We start from the raw sequence: 15,731 nt of genomic DNA, 5'->3' as shown, positions 1-15,731 counted from the left end.
CAGTTTTTAGCAAGCGAACCGAGAGCGGCGGCTCTTGGGTGTTTCCCGAGCCCCCCTCGCCACGGGAACCGGCCGGGTTGGGGGCTTCCCACCGTGGGGTTGCAGAAAAGGGGAGGCACAAATAAAAGAGGGGAGGTCACGGAGTCATGGAATCGTTTGGCAAAGACCCCCTGAGATCATCGAGTCCCACCGTCACCCCCCAGCACCTCCGTGCCGACTAAACCACGTCCCCAAGTGCCACATCTGCGCGGCTTCTGAGCGCCTGGGGATCCCACCTGGGCAGCCTGTTCTGATGCAGAATTCTGCCTGCCACTGTTGCTCACCTCTGTCTTGTGCAGGGAGCCGTGTGAGAGGGTGTGTGTGGGTGCTGTGTGTGTGAGGGGGGGTTGTTGTGTGAAAAGATCAAGCCCTGGGTCGTGGAGAAGAGCAGTGAGCTGCACAAGGACGTAGGGAGGTTTTTAGCATGATGCAAAATATCCCTTTCCTTCCTTTCCTTCCTTCCTTCCTTCCTTCCTTCCTTCCTTCCTTCCTTCCTTCCTTCCTTCCTTCCTTCCTTCCTTCCTTCCTTCCTTCCTTCCTTCCTTCCTTCCTTCCTTCCTTCCTTCCTTCCTTCCTTCCTTCCTTCCTTCCTTCCCTCCTTCCCTCCTTCCCTCCTTCCCTCCTTCCCTCCTTCCCTCCTTCCCTCCTTCCCTCCTTCCCTCCTTCCTTCCCTCCCTCCCTCCTTCCTTCCCTCCCTCCTTCCTTCCCTCCCTCCCTCCTTCCCTCCCTCCTTCCTTCCCTGCCACTGAAGCCCACAGTGGGGAGCTGAGCCCTGGGGATGGGGCAGGACTCTGCCTTCTCTGTGTCATCACTGGGACAAACATTTCAAGCAGGAAGGTGGGATGCACCCAGGGTGGCCTACATAGATATCAGCAGAGCTGCTGTCAGGGCTTCAAATGCCCTGATTTCATGCTGTTGAAGCAGTTACCTAAAGAATAACCTAATCCTGAGCATGGGGCCTCTAGCCCAGGAAATTGGCATTAACCTAATGAGAGCAGAGCATATGTGTGGAGAGGCTCCTTCCTGCTGCCTTGCTGGCCTGGGTGTGTGTCCCTCACCAGGCACCTTTCTTAGTAACATGCCTCCTGCCATTGATCCAATTAATGCTGGCTGTAAGCAGGGAAGCCTGTGTAAATGCTGGGCATTCAAAAGGCACCTGCTCTTGCACAAACATGCCAGCATAATTAATCTAACAGCCTAATCTCTGGCTTGTCCCTCTTCATGAGGCTTCAGGGCTGTATTTCAGAGTGGGGACCTTGCAAGAGCTTGTGCTCCATTTTCTTTTTCTTCCCAATTCTTCCTTGTAAATGTTGCTTGGAAGCCCAGTGTACTCCAGGGGTGCCTGCTTTCACCACAGCTCTCTGAGCATGTGTGGATTTACTGACTCCTGGGCACTGCCTGCATCCCTTGCAGGCTGCTGGGTGCCCTGTGCCAGGGTTTGGAAATGCAGAGGAGCTGGGAAGTGCCTTGCAAGCTGCGAGGGAGCAGCTCGTAAAAGCTCAGGTGTGTTAGTGTCATTGCCACATCCTGGCTTTCAAAGTAAGTCAGATGTACTGGTAAGTCACTGAGTGGGAAGAAGCCTGTCAAGCCTAGGATGGGACTGAACTCGTGCTGATAGCACGGGTGGCTCCTGAGTGATCCCTTCCAGGCTGGGATCCTGCCTGCTCTGCATTTGTGAAAGGGTTTAAATGAGCTGGTGCTGGCTCATGTGTAGGAACAGCTGAGTTATGTCCTCCACACCCTCCAAGTTATGTTGGTTTGCTTGGTTTTAATGAGAGATTCTAAGATACTATCTTCTCCCTTATTACCTGTTGCTCAGGTTTGGGGTTTGTTGACAATCTCATTAACCTTCCTGCCGGAATGCTGATGGGAAGGATTTGTTTTCTGTTTTATCTATGTGCTGGAGCTCCTCTTAGCATCTTTTTTTTTGTGGCTTGGCATCGTGGTTAAAATGCCTGCAGCACCATCTGAGGTTCCACTGGATGGGTTCCTTGCAAAAGGAATGGGGTTTGGGAAGCAAAAGGAATAAACAGGGAATTGTTCTAGCAAGAAGTGAGCAGAGATTGCCACAGAGTGGCTGATGAGACTATTGGGTAAGGCCAGAAATATTTCTCCATATGTGGTGTTCTGCTCGAGTGCCTGGACATCTCAATTAGAAACCTTATGGAAATCCTCTGCTCCAAGTTTTCCCAGCAGGATTAAATAACCCTCTAAAAACAAGCACACATCCTGAGTAGCAACATAAAGCCATAAACCATAGAACCAGTGCAGAGAAAAGCTCCTTGCCTCAGTGGGGACAACCTTCCCAGAAGATGATGCTCTACTTTGCTTCGTGAATAAAGCCCAGAGTTCACAAGCAGGCTGAGGACATTTCCATCCCCCCAAATAAAGATGTGGCTCCATGTCCTTTCTGCACCTTGGCCCAGGTCCTTGTCCAGCTTAGTGCCTGCTGTACCTCTCAGGCAGGAGCTGCCAGGGTGGCTTTTCCCCTGTGGGGATCGACAGCTTGATTTTGTAGGGTTTGGGAGAAAACAGCTGTGATGTCAGGCAGAAACATGGTTGTGGATGGTGGGACCTCTGGAGGGCATCCAGTCCAATCCCTGCTTGAGTGGGGTCAGCTGGAGCAGGTTGCCCAGGACCATGTCCAGTTGGGTTTTGAGTGTCTCCAAAGTGTGCCAGTGCTCACCCACTCTTGCAGGAGAACATTTTTTTCTTAGGATCAAACTGACTTTCCTGCATTTCAGTGTGTCCTGTGATGAGCCACCACTGAGAAGTCCATCTCCTTTGCTCCCTCCCAACTTACACACACGGATAAGATCCCTCTGAGCCATCTCTTCCCTGGGCTAACCAGTCCCAGTTCCCTCAGCAGAGGTGGTGTGTGTTTTGTCTGAGATAAAACTCTGCCCAGCAGTACTGCTTTTGGGGAGGAGGTGGGTAGAAGGTACTTCTTTGGCAAGTTAGAGGCTTTGCACACACAGCTGTCCCTGTGCCTGCTGCTCAAGGCAGACCCCTCTGGGCACAAGGTCTCTGAGGACAGACCGTGCCACTGGGAACTTGGCACAGCTGCAGGGTTAGCTGGGCAGGGAGAAAATACCCTCTAGAGCCACCGGGATTTCTGAGCATTAGTTAATTAGAACTGTTCCCATGATAAGCTCATAGAGACTGGGGAGGGGGGGGAGCTTGTGCAGGGCTTGGGGTGTGGAGGCCTGATGGGGAGCAGGGCAGAGGGGTGACGGGGAGATGCCACCTGTCACCCTTGTAGCTGGGTGCTTGCAGTGCCCCATCCTGGCTGCTCAAATAATACCTGCTGGCACTAGCAGCCTGAGGATCTGCTGCTTTTTGTGGCAGCACTGCCTGCTTTGAGTATGGCTTGTGTGGACAGCACGTTTCCTGAGGTGAAACATTCGGGCTGCCTTCCCACCCTCCCCTCCTCCTCTTCCTCCTCTCTCCTAAGGACACGAGCGGGGATGGCCCCTTTGCCCAGGGGAGGCAACAGGAGGCATCCTGATGCTGTGGGAGCTCACGCTGCCTCTGCTCTCTCCCTCTCTGCAGCAACAACAACCCCTACGCCTCCTTTGGAGCCACCCTGGCACGGGATGAGGAGCAGAACCTGTGGAGCACCCCCCACGACGTGACCCACACGGAGGCGGACGACGACCGGGTGCTGTACAACATGATCGTGGTCAGGAATCAGCTGGACAAGGACTCAGAGGTGAGGCTGTGGTGTCACTGGGTTCATCAGAGGCTTGTGCAGTGCCTATATTTAAGCACCCATTAATCACAGAATCCCCAAGGCTGGGAAAGACCTTTAAGTCCAGCCTATGACCCGACACCACCACATCTCCAGACCAGGGCACCAAGTGCCACATCCAGCCTTTCCTTGGATGCTTCTACCACCTCCCTGGGCAGTCCCTCCCAATGTCTGATCACCCTTTCCATGAGGAAGTGCTTCCTGATACCCAACCTAAACCTCCCCTGGAGCAGCTCCTGTCTGATATTCCCTTGGTTTGCCCTTTCCATGATCAGACACTGGCAGCCCTGACAGGCTGGTGGGTTCTCCCGGCAGTTCCAGCCCCTGGAGCTGACCTGCTGCTCCAGCAATGCCTTGAGTGAAACACTCCTCTAACGAGCTGTAGGGTAATTATTGAGCAGCAGAGAGCTGGCACAGCTCTCAGCTTGGAAGGGAAAAATCATTGCTGTTACATAAAGGCTGTTTTGCAGCCCTGGTTTCCTTCACTAACGCACTTGGACGCAAAGGAGATTTCAGCAGCCTGATCAGGAGCAGGTTGTTGGCAAACAGTGACACGTTCCCCCCTCTCTGGTGGATTTTGAGAGTTCAGGATGTTTGCAGGAAAGCCTGGAGGCTTCACTTTTCATTTCACTGCCATCCTACCTCATCCAAGGGACAGCAAGACTGCAACTTTTCCCCCTGCAAAGCAAAAACTAGCTCAGCTTTTACAAGAAGCCTCAAAGTCCAGAGGTACAGCTGAGCTAAAAATTGCAGGTTTTAGAACTTATCATGCAATCCTTGTGTACAGGTGGCCAGTCTCCCCATTTCATGGTTTGGGATTTTTGGGTGGGGATTGAATTCATTGTGTTTACACTAGATGGGGTTTTTAACAACATTTTCATGGCTGCATGTAACCTTTACAGCTCTAACTGAAGAGATCCTCTTCCCTCCCCACTGCTCTTTTCTCTACCTTGCAATGGCTTGTGTTAAAGAAGACAGGGAGCTTCATCCAGCCCAAACTGGCTGAAGGAAACAAGGACTACTCTGTTCAGGGGGCTGCACTGGTGCTGGGTTGTTGCAGAGCTGGGTACATACTCCAGCAGCACCAAAGTGCCTGATTTCAGCCCATTCAAGTGGCCTCTTAGCTTGATTTAGGGCTTGTTATGAGGCAGGGCTCCGAAAAGCTATTATTATTTATAAAATGGTCTCATAAGTGGATGGGCTGTTAACAAGACATCTCCTTGGGCAAAGCAGAGTTGTGTGTCAGCCTTGCTGAGGTTGCAGAGGATGGGTGAGCAGGAGAGCACTCCTGCACCTGCCTGCCCTAAACTCAGGGTACCTGCTTGTCCTCAAACCAGGGCTTTCTCCTGCCTTCAGCATGTCCCTGGGGTTGTTAGCAAGTCTGAGCAGTCCCTGTGCCTGCCAGTGAAAAAGGAAAGTACAAAGAGCATGGGGCTTCCCCTCCACAATGAATGTCAGATGGATATCCTGTTTTGGTTTTTTTTTATGCACTGCAATTAATAAAAAAGCCTGAGGAATACAACATGGGGCTGACTTTGAAGAAAGCTAAAACACACTACACTTGATTTGAACTATGGCACAGTGTCCTTTGCAGCTAGTGAGTGCCAGCCTCTCTGCTGCCTCTCTTTTGCAGCTGGGGAAACTGAGGCACGATGGGCTGAGCAAGCTGCTCTAGTTTCCAACTGCAGCTTTTGCTGGCACTGGCAGAACTGGGAGGGGCTTGGCTGGCAAAGCCAACGTTCCTGCTTTCAGCCCCAGGTGCCAAAATCTCTCTTTACTCCAGCAAGCATTTTAAAACTAGGCCAGATTGCATTGCCATCCCCTCCTCATCAGATTTTAGCCCTGAGAAAAAGAAAAAGAAAAAAAAAAAAGTCTTAACTGCAAACAAGCTCTGGGCTGCAAAAGCCATAATCTGCTCTGGGAGCTGCTCTGCTCCCAGAGTCCCTGGGGAGAGTGTGTGGATGCTGCAGGCCAGGGGACAGGGTGGCTTCTTGTTTGTGCTGTGCACAAGCATTATGAAACCACAGGCCCTCTTTTCTTTTGGTTAAACCTGGACTGAACTACTTGCTGCATTTCTGCTCCTTGGTTCAACAGAGACGTTGGGGTGTGCTGTGCACTTCCTGCATGCTTTGCCATTCCCCACCTTTATCTTAGCCATTCCCAAGCACAGGATCTTGGAAGGATCCCCAAAGAGCAGGTTCTTGTACGTCCTGCCTGTTTTATCTGTGATGGCAGCACCTTGGCCTCAAACCTGTGTTGCATTTCTCTTAACCCAGCCAACCCACTTCTGCTTTCCTGGGCTTGTTGGAAATGGTTGTTCACATAGTGACAAGGTGCTGGGAGCTGGGACAGGAGAAGTGAGATTTCAGCAGCCTGATCAGGAGCAGGTTGTTGGCAAACAGTGACACGTTCCCCCCTCTCTGGTGGATTTTGAGAGTTCAGGATGTTTGCAGGAAAGCCTGGAGGCTTCACTTTTCATTTCACTGCCATCCTACCTCATCCAAGGGACAGCAAGACTGCAACTTTTCCCCCTGCAAAGCAAAAACTAGCTCAGCTTTTACAAGAAGCCTCAAAGTCCAGAGGTACAGCTGAGCTAAAAATTGCAGGTTTTAGAACTTATCATGCAATCCTTGTGTACAGGTGGCCAGTCTCCCCATTTCATGGTTTGGGATTTTTGGGTGGGGATTGAATTCATTGTGTTTACACTAGATGGGGTTTTTAACAACATTTTCATGGCTGCATGTAACCTTTACAGCTCTAACTGAAGAGATCCTCTTCCCTCCCCACTGCTCTTTTCTCTACCTTGCAATGGCTTGTGTTAAAGAAGACAGGGAGCTTCATCCAGCCCAAACTGGCTGAAGGAAACAAGGACTACTCTGTTCAGGGGGCTGCACTGGTGCTGGGTTGTTGCAGAGCTGGGTACATACTCCAGCAGCACCAAAGTGCCTGATTTCAGCCCATTCAAGTGGCCTCTTAGCTTGATTTAGGGCTTGTTATGAGGCAGGGCTCCGAAAAGCTATTATTATTTATAAAATGGTCTCATAAGTGGATGGGCTGTTAACAAGACATCTCCTTGGGCAAAGCAGAGTTGTGTGTCAGCCTTGCTGAGGTTGCAGAGGATGGGTGAGCAGGAGAGCACTCCTGCACCTGCCTGCCCTAAACCAGGGTACCTGCTTGTCCTCAAACCAGGGCTTTCTCCTGCCTTCAGCATGTCCCTGGGGTTGTTAGCAAGTCTGAGCAGTCCCTGTGCCTGCCAGTGAAAAAGGAAAGTACAAAGAGCATGGGGCTTCCCCTCCACAATGAATGTCAGATGGATATCCTGTTTTGGTTTTTTTTTATGCACTGCAATTAATAAAAAAGCCTGAGGAATACAACATGGGGCTGACTTTGAAGAAAGCTAAAACACACTACACTTGATTTGAACTATGGCACAGTGTCCTTTGCAGCTAGTGAGTGCCAGCCTCTCTGCTGCCTCTCTTTTGCAGCTGGGGAAACTGAGGCACGATGGGCTGAGCAAGCTGCTCTAGTTTCCAACTGCAGCTTTTGCTGGCACTGGCAGAACTGGGAGGGGCTTGGCTGGCAAAGCCAACGTTCCTGCTTTCAGCCCCAGGTGCCAAAATCTCTCTTTACTCCAGCAAGCATTTTAAAACTAGGCCAGATTGCATTGCCATCCCCTCCTGTTCTGATTTTAGCCCTGAGAAAAAGAAAAAGAAAAAAAAAAAAGTCTTAACTGCAAACAAGCTCTGGGCTGCAAAAGCCATAATCTGCTCTGGGAGCTGCTCTGCTCCCAGAGTCCCTGGGGAGAGTGTGTGGATGCTGCAGGCCAGGGGACAGGGTGGCTTCTTGTTTGTGCTGTGCACAAGCATTATGAAACCACAGGCCCTCTTTTCTTTTGGTTAAACCTGGACTGAACTACTTGCTGCATTTCTGCTCCTTGGTTCAACAGAGACGTTGGGGTGTGCTGTGCACTTCCTGCATGCTTTGCCATTCCCCACCTTTATCTTAGCCATTCCCAAGCACAGGATCTTGGAAGGATCCCCAAAGAGCAGGTTCTTGTACGTCCTGCCTGTTTTATCTGTGATGGCAGCACCTTGGCCTCAAACCTGTGTTGCATTTCTCTTAACCCAGCCAACCCACTTCTGCTTTCCTGGGCTTGTTGGAAATGGTTGTTCACATAGTGACAAGGTGCTGGGAGCTGGGACAGGAGAAGTGGTGGGCCAGGAAGCAGTGAACATGCTCCAGGACAGCTCTCTTGTCTCTACCTGGTGTATTTGCTGTAAATCAATAAACCAAACTGTCTAGGCAAAGGGCTGGGTGCTCTGACACCCAGTGCACCCTGTCACTCAGCTTTCTATCAGTTAGATCATTCAGGGTGGGGCTGCCAGCAACTCACAGTGTCAGTTCCTTGGACCCACACCTGGTCCTTGCAGAGCTGTTTCTTCTCCCTGCCCCATCTCAATGGCCCTGCTCTGGGAAATCTGGCAGCACCAGCCCAATCTCCGTGTGAGCTGAGCTTGTGTAAAGGGATGGCAGGGCTGCTGAACTGGGGCAGCCAGCTCTTCTAAGCCAGCACTGGGACCTGCTAGGTGTGCCAGTTTCACACTCCATTGCTCCTCCTGCTCAGTGCTCTGTGCTGGGAGTGATGGCTCTTGGGGACGTTGGACCTGGTGGAGCCCACTGGAGCACCCAAAATCCACCCTGCAACAGGTACACGAGGCAGGATTCACCTGAGCCTCTGGGAATCATAAGGACCAAACCATTTCCAGCTTTGCATTTCTCTCTGCTTGAGGCCAATCACAGAATCATTGAGGTTGGAAAAACACCTCTAAGATCTTTTCCAGCCCACTGGAGCACCCAGGGGTTGCCAAATCCACCTTGCAACAGGTACACGAGGCAGGATTCACCTGAGCCTCTGGGAATCACAAGGACCAAGCCATTTCCAGCTTTGCATTTCTCTCTGCTTGAGGCCAATCACTGAGGTTGGAAAAGTCCTCTAAGATCATCAAGTCCAATGGGATGAGTTGGATGTCCAACCAATGAGTGCCATGTGCTTTGGAAGCAAGGTAGAAGCAAGGAAGGGTGTGCTTGAAGAAAACCAGAACAGGTGTAGCTGAAGGTCTGGCTCAAGGGGGCTGGTAAAGCTGATGCAGCCTTTAGAGATCCAAGCTGACATCAAAGCTGGGGTCAGCATTTCAACTATGGGAAAAATGTGGGGGTTTTTTTCCTGCCTCTGCCCTGCAGCATCGTCAGGCCTGTTGTGGTGTAAAGTAAAACCCCAAACCTGGAAATGAAACGAGGTCTCTAGGAAGACAGGATGTTACAGAAGGTGCTGTGTGCAGGCCCAGTCACAGCTCCAAACAGTGTGTTCTGGGGAAGGGGAAGCTGCTGTGGCTCCAGCAAACCTCCAGTGCGAGCAGCAGGAGCAACACTGGTCTCACTGGGCTTATGTACCTAAGATAAACCTCTCCATGATGTCCAGTTTGTGGTGTCCCTGGTGCCTCTGCTGGGTGCATGGAGTTACCCAGCCAGGGGCAGAGGGTCTGAGCTGGCACCCAGCCTGGCTTTGGAGAAGGAGCCAGGGTTAGGGCAGCTTTGCTGTGAAACTAAAGGTGGGTTTTGGTGTTAGGACCCAGGAAAAAAGCATCATTCTTATGGCTTGTTGTAAATGCAGTGTTCCTTTCTCTTGGCTTATTGCCTTGGGGAAGGTGGGATCATAAACCCACTAGCAAGGGCAGTTCCTCTGCCTGGGTGTCTGCTGGGGACCTGGCCAGCAGAGCTGTGCTGGCACACTCCTGGCATGCCCATTAGCCAGCAGGCAAGGCCTAATTTTCTCCTTCCTCCTGCTGTCCTACAGGATGATTATTTTTTAAACAGGTTACAGAGAAGATCAGTATTGAGACTCTGATGGTGGTGCACACAGAGGTGGTGGGATTTGCCCAGGGTTGGGGATGTCTGTCAGGGAGCCCAGAACTGACCCTCTAAATGCCTATGAGACAGTATTTATCAACTCATGTAAGTCTCTCCTAAAATTAATTCCAGTATAAGCTTATTCTAAGCTGAGAGCTCAGTTTGTGGTTCAATGTATGGAGGTGGATGTAGAGCTTGTGTTTCCTCAGCTACTTCCAGTGGGGCCAGAGTAGGAGCATCCCTGGGTGTGGTGTGGTACCTGCCTGAGCTGGTATTTTGCAGCCTTTCCCTGACCATTCTGATCTGACCTCATTTCCAAAATAACTCTTGAACAGAATGGTGACACCAGTTGCTTTCAAGGGAATAAAGGAGAAGCCTTTGCTAGAGAATTGCTTTGGCAACATGAGAAGAACTCTCTGCTAATTAGGCAATTTACAGATGAGCAGGGATGAGAAGTTGGGCAGTGCTTGCCTGTTCTCTTGGCACAGTTTTTCCCAGAGCTCTGGATGATGCACCAACCTGCCTTATATTTCATGCCCAGCATCTCCTCACTTCCATTTGGCATTTGCAGAATTAGCACAGCACACTAGAGAGCCCAGGGAAGTTTTCCAGGTACATATACAAAGGGCTGAGGGAGCAGAGGAGACAGATGGTGGAGTTTCTCTGCTGCTTCTGAGATATTCCTGACCCATGCACAAAAGGTTTTCTCAAGCCCCCACTGGTATATGTTGTACCCTGCTATGTAGGTTTAAAAGGGCAAAACTGATTGCAAAAAAACAGGGCCAGGAACTGCAACCTGCTTTGGTTTCCTGGCTGGGATGTCCCAGGCCCCTAGAAACACCAAGGGGTTTGGTGAAGACCAACCTTCCACTCTGCTTTCCCAGTACTCTGTGAGAAGCCTCCTCACTACTCCAGAAGCTACATCTGACTTTGCAAGGGGCAGGACAGGGAATGGAGGTGCACAGAGGATGCAAAGAGAAGCTACATTTTGGGAGGGAGCTGCTCCTCCCATACTTGCATGCTGCCTGGTGACACCTTGCTGGAAGGGGCTCTGGTGGGGAACCAGCCCAGGGGGGCCCCAAGGACCAGCATCTCACTGCTGCCCTGGTACAGAATCACAGAATCATTCTGGTTGGAAAAGACCTTAAAGATCATCTAGTCCAACCATTAACCCAACTCTACCAACCATTAACCCACCTCTACCAAGTCCAATGCTTAAACCATGTCTCTAAGCACTGCATCTCTACTTTAACACCTCCTGGGATGCTGATTCCACCACCTCCCTGGGCAGCCTGTTCCAGTGTTTGATAACACTGTCAGTGAAGAAATTTCTTCTAATATCCAACCTCAACCTCCCCTGGCACAACTTGAGGCCATTTCCTCTTGTCCCATCCCTTGTTCCTGGGGAGCAGAGCCCAACCCCCCTGGCTCCAACCTCCTCTCAGGCAGTTGCAGAGCCAGCAGGTCTCCCCTCACCTCCTTGTCTCCAGGCTGGACACCCCCAGCTCCCTCAGCTGCTCCTCACAAGTTCTCCAGCCTCTTCTCCTTCTGCTCCAGCCCCTTCCCCAGCTCCCTTGCCCTTCTCTGGACATGCTCCAGCCCCTCCATGTCCTTCTTATGCTGAGGGGCCCAGACCTGACCCCAGGATTTGAGGTGCCCCCTCCCCAGTGCCCAGCACAGAGGGACAATCCCTGCCCTAGTCCTGCTGGCCATGCTGTGTCTACATCGTGGCCTCAGCTGCAGTGAGGGCTGAGGGAGAGGAGGGTTTGGCACGGGGCCCTGGTGCCTGCCCTGGGGCTGCCTGGCAGTGGGTGCTCAGCAGCCTCAGCCTCGTGATGCTCTTGGGCCCCAACCAGATACTCTCTCCTCAAGTCACATCTTGGTGACTCATGGGATGTGCGTGGGGAACACCCTCCCCAAAGTCTCTTGATGTTGCCCATTCCAGTGTGGAGGCATGGGCAGGACAAGCTTTGCTCTTCCTCTGCTGTGTAGTTGAAAGGAGATGCTGTTTTGATTAATATTGGGGGATGGAATGATGCTGTTAACTCTGTTTTCCTCATGAAAGCAACACAGAGAACAACCCCCTGCCCACAGCATTTAGGGTGTCTCTGCTCATGGGAATTGCCTGGCAAAACCTGGTGGTTTCTGAGGCTGGTGGAGAACAGAGCATGAGTCCCTTCACGAGCTCAGCCCAGAGCCACCCATCCTCACCCTGAGAACCTCTAGTTTCTTTTCAATCCCTGGCATCATGTGCATCCTCCTCCTCTCAGCTTTCTCTGGGGTAGCAAATACATTCAGGTCCCCACCCAGGCAAAACAAACACCACCAAAACAAGAGGTTCTCCCCCCACGTGCCACCATTCAGTATCATTTTCTCTAGCAAAGCTGCTCCTTTGCACGCTCCCCAAATTCTCCATCGACAGGAGACTGGGCCTAAATTTGCAGTGTATTTGCTTCCATAGAGCAGCTCAGTGACTGTGACGTGCCAGAAAGCCATAACCTAGATTCCCTTAAAACAAAAATAGCCAAGGGAAAGCCAGGCTGCTGTTAATCCAGAGCAATCAGCAGCAGCTTCCCAGGGTGCTGAGCACTGCTCGCTGCTCAGCTCAGCCAGGAGTTTGGTTTCCTCCCAGGCCCCAGAGTCCTGGAAGCTGCTGCCTGGCAAGCCATGTTCTGGGGAGAGGAGCATCTTTCCCACCCCTCCAGCTCCCTTCTTCAGCAGCACAAAGCACACCTGGAGTCTCAGTGGCTGTGCTGATGGATTCTGTGCTTTAAAGCATTTGTTTATCCTCAGGAGAGCAGAGACAACAGGCTCCTTTCCCCACCAGCAAGCCCAGACTGGTTTGCACTCCTTTCTGCTTCCACCATGGCTTCACAAGCAGGCTGAGATGTTTCCAAGCATCCCTGCCAGCTGTGAGCAAGGCACTGTGCAGCCTTTATTATCTTTTTAAAATCTTTTCAAGTTGGCAATCAACTTTGCACAGAACTTCAATACAAAACACTCCTCTTTTGTCGTCCATCGAGGAGCTCAATTCCTGGCTCCAAGCTGGTGTCACAGGAGAGAGGAGCCTTGTCCCTGCTTCCTTTTTCTAGCAAAGGGCAGAAGAGGAGTTTTGGTGCTTTGCATTGGCAGCAGGTGCCTTTCTGTGCAAACACTAAAGCTATTGTCAAGCACTGCAGCTCTGCTCAGCAAAGCCAGCTCATGGTGAGCAGCAACACAACACTAAAATGCAGCAAGCACTGCAGCTCTGCTCAGCAAAGCCAGCCAGGGATTTTGGTCTCTGGGAAGATGAGCAGTGCAGAGCTGTGTTTCCCCTACTCTCCTGATCTGAATTCACCAATGTCAACCCTGCTGCCTGCTTCTTCCAAAGCATAATCTCCAAGGAGTTCCTGCAGCTACTGCTGAACAAGAAAACAGGCCCATCATTTAATTCTCTGCAGCCATGGTGGGTCAGCTGGGCTCAGGAAAAAAGCACTAAGAGTTCTCCAACACTTTAGCAAATCAAGTCAATCCTTTCAAGGCACCAGGTGTCAGAAAACCAGTGGGATTTCTAAAGCACAGCCTGCCTTCATGGGTATTGTTTAACCCCTCTGAACCCAGCTTTGTCACGGAAGACAATCCCAGGGAGACGGCACAGGTTGACTGTTTATTCTACAAGAGTCCATCTATGTCATTTGTTGCTGAGAGGTGAGATTAATGAGGGTTGTTAGAGCAGGGAAATGACCTGAGTGATCTTCTGCCCTGCTGGGTGGGTGTTTCTCTAAATGCATCCTTTCCAGTGTGTGCATTGATTGAACTTAGGAAAAGAACTCTTTGTTTTACTTGCAGAACACACGTGTTTCTGCAGGGATTCCTACTCTTCCAGATGTGTTTAACTGGGTTGGTATCATTTTAATAAATAACCTGAAAACCTTCCCCTTTAGGCAGTGTCCCATTATGCAGATATAAAGCTTGAGGTCGAGTGTTAGGATTTAAGATGTAGAGTTAAGTGATGTATTAACTGAGAATAGTTATTATGTAAAATGACTCCAGCTCATCCCTGGAATCCCAGGCTTTAAAAAAAAGTCTATTTTTCTTGTTTACCAGTACTTATGAAAACCTGCCTCCTCCAGCTAAATCCCAAACAGAGGGCTGAGCAGTTTGGAGAAGCCACTGCATGTGTGACCAAACTGAGAGCAGTATTTTTTCCCCCAAACTTTTAGTTTCCCCTTGGCCTGTCATCAGCTGAGCTAACGTGCCACCCCAGGTTAACTGCAAGGATATGAAAATAAGGTATTGCAATCATTTACAGAAGGTAATTATTAATATGTGCTTGTTTTTTTCAATCTGTAAAGGCCACATGAGGTATTCTCCCAACCTCAGGTTTTGAGACTAGTAGGGCTGTGAAGGCTTGGGGTAAAGGGCTCTGGAACAAAGAGACTGAAGTCTCTGAGATGGCTACATTGGGAGGTTCGTGTTCTCCAGCCTGGGGCAGCATTATCATTTCTGGCACAGAACAGAGCAGCAGTTTTGTATTCTCCCTGTCTGACTGAGGAGACCACTTTGGTCATCAGTTCTCTAACCCCATTGCAAGGTAACCGAAGGCCTGTTTTGTCCATGCAGAGAAGATGCAGAGATGCTGTACCAAACAGCAAGCTAAAATGTTCTATTCTGGTCAGTGTCATTCCTTCCAGGGACAACAGCAGCCTGGCCATTGACTGATCCCTCAGTGCCAACATCAACCTTTCAACTCTGGCTCTGCTTCAAAAAGCTGCAATTCCTAGAGAAGCAACAGAGACCTCCCTGCATGCAAATAACTGGGTGTCTCTCATCCCTTTGCTTTGCAGGAATGGCAGAAGCTCAACTATGACATCTACACCTTGAGGCAGACTCGGAAAGAAGTGAGAAGCAGGTGGAAACATATTTTGGAGGATTTAGGTAAGCTGGAGGACAAAAGGATGTAAATGTCTGTGGTGCTGAATGAGAAGTCCCATGGTGGTTGAGGATGGGAGCAATTCCACAAAATCAGGCAGGGAGAGGAGAAAGGGAGGCAGATAAACCAAGCAGTGCCATCAGGGAGCCCACATGGCAGCTGAGAGCTCCTCAGAGCTTGGGCATGGCTGGGAGGAGACAGAACCACCATGTCTGCAGGCAAATCAGGAAGTCCACGAACCACAGTCAGTGGGAAAGCCTTTTAAGCCCATAATAACATGCTCAGTCATCCATTTCAAGCTTCCTGTGGAAACTCAGCCATGGATACCTGGGAGTTCACCGTAGGTTTTTCTAAACAAGATAAGCAGGGAGAAATGAATATTCCTTTCAGATTTGAACACAGATGAATCTAGTTTTCTTCCTTAGCCCATGCCAGCTGATCAGAGCTAAACCACTCACTTTGTTTGCTTTTAAGTGAACTTGAAATAGTCTTTTACCAAATGAAAGTGCTCAACTGTTGCTCTCTTACTCCTGGTATTTCCTGGTCTGCAAACAGTGAACTGCACCCACTGGTCCTGTGGGCTCAGCTGCTGCTGCTTCCTGGAGAAGGCAGTGACTGGTGTGACCTGGTTTTCCCAACTGCACCAAACACAGCCTGTGACACTTGGGCCAAGAGATGTGCCATGCTGGCACATCAGCTCAGTGACTGGCATCGTGTTCTGGAGGTGGTTGGCATCTAATGAGAGGAGAGGATGTGTGAGTTGAGTGCCCTTGTTGGGCTGCTCAAGGATGTTACCACTGGGAGATGGGTATCTCAGCTGCTCCTGCCCCACCTGGCATCTGGATGGGAGGAATATGATGAATTCCTAACTTGCTATCAGGGTTCATCTTCACCAGGGTGCTCATGCAGCCTGTACAGAACAAACACGGGAGGGATCACTTGCCATCCTTTCATCTGTCACTGCACGTGGGCAGAAGATCTCCCACATCTCCCTCCCGTCTGCAACGGCTCCGGAGCAGCTCTGGGGAAGCTCAAGGCCAGGGGTCAGTTTGCCTTAGCAAAGCTAGATGTGCAATCAGATGTGAAACCAGCTTGTTATCTAGACCTGTGCTTTAGTCAGAA

The 15,731-nt window shown here is 50.6% G+C and overlaps 1 protein-coding gene across 1 annotated transcript in view; it reads left to right on the top strand.

Annotated features, from left to right (window-relative positions):
* Window positions 1-1,587: 1,587 nt before the first annotated feature.
* Window positions 1,588-15,731, top strand: part of MREG (melanoregulin) — a 16,022-nt gene continuing 1,878 nt past the window's right edge. The window contains exons 1-3 of the mRNA XM_009996996.1: window positions 1,588-1,595; window positions 3,559-3,751; window positions 14,524-14,614. Of these exons, the coding sequence (XP_009995298.1) occupies window positions 1,588-1,595; window positions 3,559-3,751; window positions 14,524-14,614 (292 nt within the window). The remainder of the gene's footprint in view (window positions 1,596-3,558; window positions 3,752-14,523; window positions 14,615-15,731) is intronic.

The sequence above is a fragment of the Chaetura pelagica genome, unplaced genomic scaffold, assembly GCF_000747805.2.
Source record: "Chaetura pelagica isolate M959 unplaced genomic scaffold, ChaPel_1.0 scaffold300, whole genome shotgun sequence".
Taxonomy (NCBI): Eukaryota; Metazoa; Chordata; class Aves; order Apodiformes; family Apodidae; genus Chaetura; species Chaetura pelagica.
The sequence above is the reverse complement of the archived record's forward strand: the minus strand, read 5'-3'. Positions and strand labels throughout refer to the sequence as shown.